Source organism: Nanorana parkeri, unplaced genomic scaffold, assembly GCF_000935625.1.
Source record: "Nanorana parkeri isolate BGI_ZX_2015 unplaced genomic scaffold, ASM93562v1 scaffold19, whole genome shotgun sequence".
Lineage (NCBI taxonomy): Eukaryota > Metazoa > Chordata > Amphibia > Anura > Dicroglossidae > Nanorana > Nanorana parkeri.
In genome coordinates this window covers 85,856-90,767 of record NW_017306287.1, presented here as the reverse complement: position 1 = coordinate 90,767, position 4,912 = coordinate 85,856, and the positions used below count along the sequence as shown (strand labels likewise).

General features: G+C 47.6%; 1 protein-coding gene across 1 annotated transcript in view; it reads right to left on the bottom strand.

Moving 5' to 3' along the window:
* The window catches only part of SLC9A3R2 (SLC9A3 regulator 2), a gene marked incomplete at its 5' end in the record, with an annotated part of 90,303 nt that overhangs the window by 3,453 nt on the left and 81,938 nt on the right, over positions 1-4,912 (bottom strand). The window contains 2 exons of the mRNA XM_018561004.1: positions 2,482-2,525; positions 3,402-3,558. Of these exons, the coding sequence (XP_018416506.1) occupies positions 2,482-2,525; positions 3,402-3,558 (201 nt within the window). The remainder of the gene's footprint in view (positions 1-2,481; positions 2,526-3,401; positions 3,559-4,912) is intronic.

Sequence of the window (4,912 nt, the reverse complement as noted above, 5' to 3'; positions counted from 1 at the left end):
TGGAAAGGAGAAGAAGGGGAGGTGTTCTGTATCCTGTACTAGGGTGACAACACTGCTCCTCCATAGACCATAGATACAATACAGAAAATGCATGTTGTCACCTTAGGACAGGAAGTGTGTTACTGGCAGGATCACCAGGAGAAAAATAAAGGAAGGAAACGAATGCAGTTGCCACATCTAAGGACAGATAAGCTGCACTATATTATCATTTTGTTCTTGGGTTTAGATACACTTTAAGCCCTGTGGTAATCCATGTCCAGGGAAATGACTGTATCAGCTTTCTCTTGGTGACAGGTACACTTTGATCAGCTGAACCTCCTGCTCAGATGTAGGTCGAAAATGTCTGATATGCAAACTGGATCAACACGCCACAATGTCTGTCATCATTATTAAAGGAGATGCGTCCAAACACAGTTACACCCAGCATGCAGAACAGCTGATTTATTGCGGCATCCAGGAATTCTACGATCTGTTTATGGTAATAAAATGTGCTGTGTTCATCTCACATGACCTGAAGCACAGCGAGCGCCAAGAAGGGGGCAAAATATGGTTTGTATATGAAAACTGCAGCCAGGGGGAAAAAAAACGTCATGAAGGCCACTGCAACAACTCAGAGCCTCGGCTTAAAGTGGACCTTTACATTCATGACATGTCACAATAGCCAGCACCCAAACTGGTAAACTGCTCGTAGGGCTGTCAGTTGGATCTTCTGTTCCTGTGGTGGATTCCTTGTAGGGCTGTCAGTTGGATCTTCTGTCCCTGTGGTGGATTCCTCGTAGGGCTGTCAGTTGGATCTTCTGTCCCTGTGGTGGATTCCTCGTAGGGCTGTCAGTTGTATCTTCTGTACCTGCGGTGGATTCCTCGTAGGGCTGTCAGTTGGATCTTCTGTCCCTGTGGTGGATTCCTCGTAGGGCTGTCAGTTGGAACTTCTGTACCTGTGGTGGATTCCTCGTAGGGCTGTCAGTTGGAACTTCTGTTCCTGTGGTGGATTCCTCGTAGGGCTGTCAGTTGTATCTTCTGTTCCTGTGGTGGATTCCTCGTAGGGCTGTCAGTTGTATCTTCTGTTCCTGTGGTGGATTCCTCGTAGGGCTGTCAGTTGGAACTTCTGTCCCTGCGGTGGATTCCTCGTAGGGCGTTCGCTTGGATCTTCTGTCCCTGCGGTGGATTCCTCGTATGGCTGTCAGTTGTATCTTCTGTCCCTGTGGTGGATTCCTCCTTGGGCTGTCAGTTGGAACTTCTGTCCCTGTGGTAGATTCCTCGTAGGGCGTTCGATTGGATCTTCTGTCCCTGCGGTGGATTCCTTGTAGTGTTGTCAGTTGTATCTTCTGTCCCTGCGGTGGATTTCTCGTTGGGCTGTCAGTTGGATCTTCTGTCCCTGCGGTGGATTCCTTGTAGGGCGTTCGCTTGGATCTTCTGTCCCTGCCGTGGATTCCTCGTAGGGTTGTCAGTTGGATCTTCTGTCCCTGCCGTGGATTCTTCGTAGTGTTGTCAGTTGGATCTTCTGTCCCTGCTGTGGATTGGTCGTAGGCCTGCCAGTTGAATCTTAAGCTGCCTTCATTGTACATGAATAAAAGAACCAATACAAAGGCAGGTGTCCAGCTGGGGTCCGTCCTTGTGGTTTTCAACCATCAGATTTACTCCTCAAGCCCTGCAGCAATCATTAGGCGTGTCAGCTGAGAGTTCTGCTGGATCTTGGAGCGTGCAGACGAAACCTCTTACGTTCTGGCACCATGGTGTCAGTAATAATTCTGCCAAGACATACAGCAGATGATCAGCTGTTCCACCTTCAGGAATGTGAGGTATTCCAGGGACCTGGCAGTGCACATCTAAAGGAATCAGCTTACTCTATTTTCCCTTTACTATCCAGCTGAAGTGGACATATCACCCAATACATAGTCCCTGCTGCTAATTAATATGTCAGTGTAACACTTCCAGGTATCTATCACCTCTCACAGAGATCACAATACTCCCCCTGAAAATGCCCTCAGCTGCTCTTCTCTCCAGGACAGCTCCATCTTTGTTCAGACATCATCTTTGTATTCCAGCCGGATTTAACATATCACAATATTAGAATTTGGAATCAAGTTCCTTTTTGGAAAGAATCTCGTGTCTCATTTTTGATTGTAGAACAGCAAAAAGTTTCCCAGCACACTCACCAGCCAGCATGCAAAAAAAAACCTGTCTCACCGCTAAGGTTAAAAACAGAGGTTTTAGATACACGTCTTCTGCAGAATATGTGAAAGCCGCACAGCCACGTCAAGGCCCCTCTGTGTAGTGCGGTCCTAACTCTAACCTATGAGAGTCTCCATCTTGGAGCACATGTAGCAAAAGATAAAATTGGGTGCAGGTTCGCCAGGAGGCAGCTCAACCTCCTTAAAGGCACAGGGACACACAAGGGACCCCGCACATCACAACGGCAAGCTGTTTTGCTTGACTCATTTTTGATTGTGTTTTTGCTTTTTTGTTACACCGTGCACTAACCTGTGTCTTGGTCGTTCCATTAGTCAGTGGCAGGGGAATGGAACCTGGAAATACAAATGTACAGAATGTATCAGATCAGAGGTCTTATGTTACTAAATGGAAATCAGTGTTTTCTGACTACAAAGTTTAATGACAACCCATAGAGCCTGCCATTGCTGTCCTCCCAATCTGAAATACTAGTTCCCTGACTGCCATGCTGATCCAGGGCCTTCAGTGCTAGAGGAAGTATGGCGTTCACTCTGACTTTTCTAAACTGCATGCTTGTTCCAGGTCAAGGCCAGGGAATTTATTTTCAGAAGGGGGGTCTGCTGTGGCAGTCTTTGTATTTCTCTCAGTACAGGTTTTTTGGTAGGGTATTGTCACTGCTACACATACCATATAATCAGAAATGTCAGTTGTAACATTTTCCCCACCTCTGCTGACAGCAGTGGTCAGGGACGGATGGGAGAAGCAGCACAATCAGGTGTGTTACAGTGCACGGAGCATGCTGATAGGAGGGCACAGTGACAGAGAGATGAGCTCATCAGTGTGCTGCTCCTCTTTTCACTGTCCAGTCAAAGTCATACTGTGACTTGAACTGAGACGTTCAAGTCACAGTATGCGATCAATCGCAATAGTAAGAGCACTAATAAGATTAGTAATAGCTGGGTATACTTTGGTTTACTACGGCTGTCCTGTTACCCACAGCTATAACCCCCAGAAGGCTCTATAATCCAATGGAAGCAACCCATGGGCAGATAACACCCTAATAAATAATGATGTACGTCATACAGACATACAAGAAGCAGGCAATACAATATCACATGATCAGTGGCATTCACAATCAGTTGCAAGGTCGTAAGGTTCATTGAATTGTAGATGACAGGTCCACTTTCAAAAACCCCATCCTATCATAGTACAGTTTGGCGGACGGTTCATACCTCCTTTTATATAGGCTTCTGTGGGGGCGAGTCCCAGCTTCTTGAAGTAGTCATCTGTGTCTGGGTCCACCACAAGTAACGTGGTCTCATTTTCCTTGGATTTGATGTTGGCCACCACTTCGGAATGCTTCATGTTTTCCACATTCTGTCCATTCACCTGAATGGGGAAGATGGGCAGTCAGACACGGAGCTCAGCAATTTTATATGTGATGTGAAATTCTATAGCATGAACAATGAAGCATTGAATACTGCCATCAGCCATTCTTATTTTGGAGAGTGCCATGAACTTAGTGCAGGGGTGGGCAACTCCAACCGTACTTTAACTACAAATCCCATCATGTCTTTGCCTCATGGGACTTGCTGGTCTATATCAACCGGAGGGCCAGAGTTGGCAACACTGATCCAATCCAGGAGCCAGTCTGTCCAACCCAGGAGACAGTCTGTCCAACCCAGGAGACAGTCTATCCAACCCAGGAGACAGTCTGTCCAACCCAGGAGACAGTCTGTCCAACCCAGGAGACAGTCTATCCAACCCAGGAGCCAGTCTGTCCAACTCAGGAGACAGTCTATCCAACCCAGGAGACAGTCTTTCCAACCCAGGAGACAGTCTATCCAACCCAGGAGACAGTCTATCCAACCCAGGAGACAGTCTATCCAACCCAGGAGACAGTCTGTCCAACCCAGGAGACAGTCTGTCCAACCCAGGAGACAGTCTGTCCAACCCAGGAGACAGTCTGTCCAACCCAGGAGACAGTCTGCCCAGGAGCCAGTGAGTACAGTATAACTAACTAAAGATAAAATGTAATTATCAATAATAACGCACAGAATATTTTGATTCTCAGTACTGTAGTGTGCTGGGGATGATGTCACTGAGAAGCCCCAACAGGCAATGTATGCTGGGGCTTGTACTTCCACCACTTGTAAGGCAGGGGTGGGCAACTTCGCCCCTCCAGCTGTGGTGAAACTGCAAATCCCATCATGCATTTGCCTCTGGGAGTCATGCCTGTAACTGTCAGAGTCTTGCAATGCCTCGTGGGACTTGTAGTTCCACAACAGCTGGAGGGCCGGAGTTGCCCAACCCTGCTCTAAAGTATAACAAGCCCAAGTAAATTGTGCCGCACCAGCCACTTAAGAACTACAAATCCCAGCAGGTTCTGCCAGACTCTGAAAACTCTGCCATAGCTGCTCGCTCTCACACTCGGTAGCGGTCAGAAAATGGTTTTGTGAAAAGTAGGCCAATTTCTGACAATGACCAAATGTGAGAACTAGCCGCCACGAATGTTTAGGCTCACAAAGGAGCTGCCTCGAGGGCTTATTGTCTGTGGTCCTTGGCGGCAGCAGTGCAGGGGTTAAACAGCCCGTCTCCTATTGAAATAGTCTCCTTTCTCGGCTCCCTGCACTCTGCCCTCGGCTCTGGCAATGAAAACAAACACCAATGCCTCTCTCCCCGGTTCCCTGGCAACCACTTCCTACTTTCTCCTCTCAGAAATAATTACTTTGCTCTGTTCTTG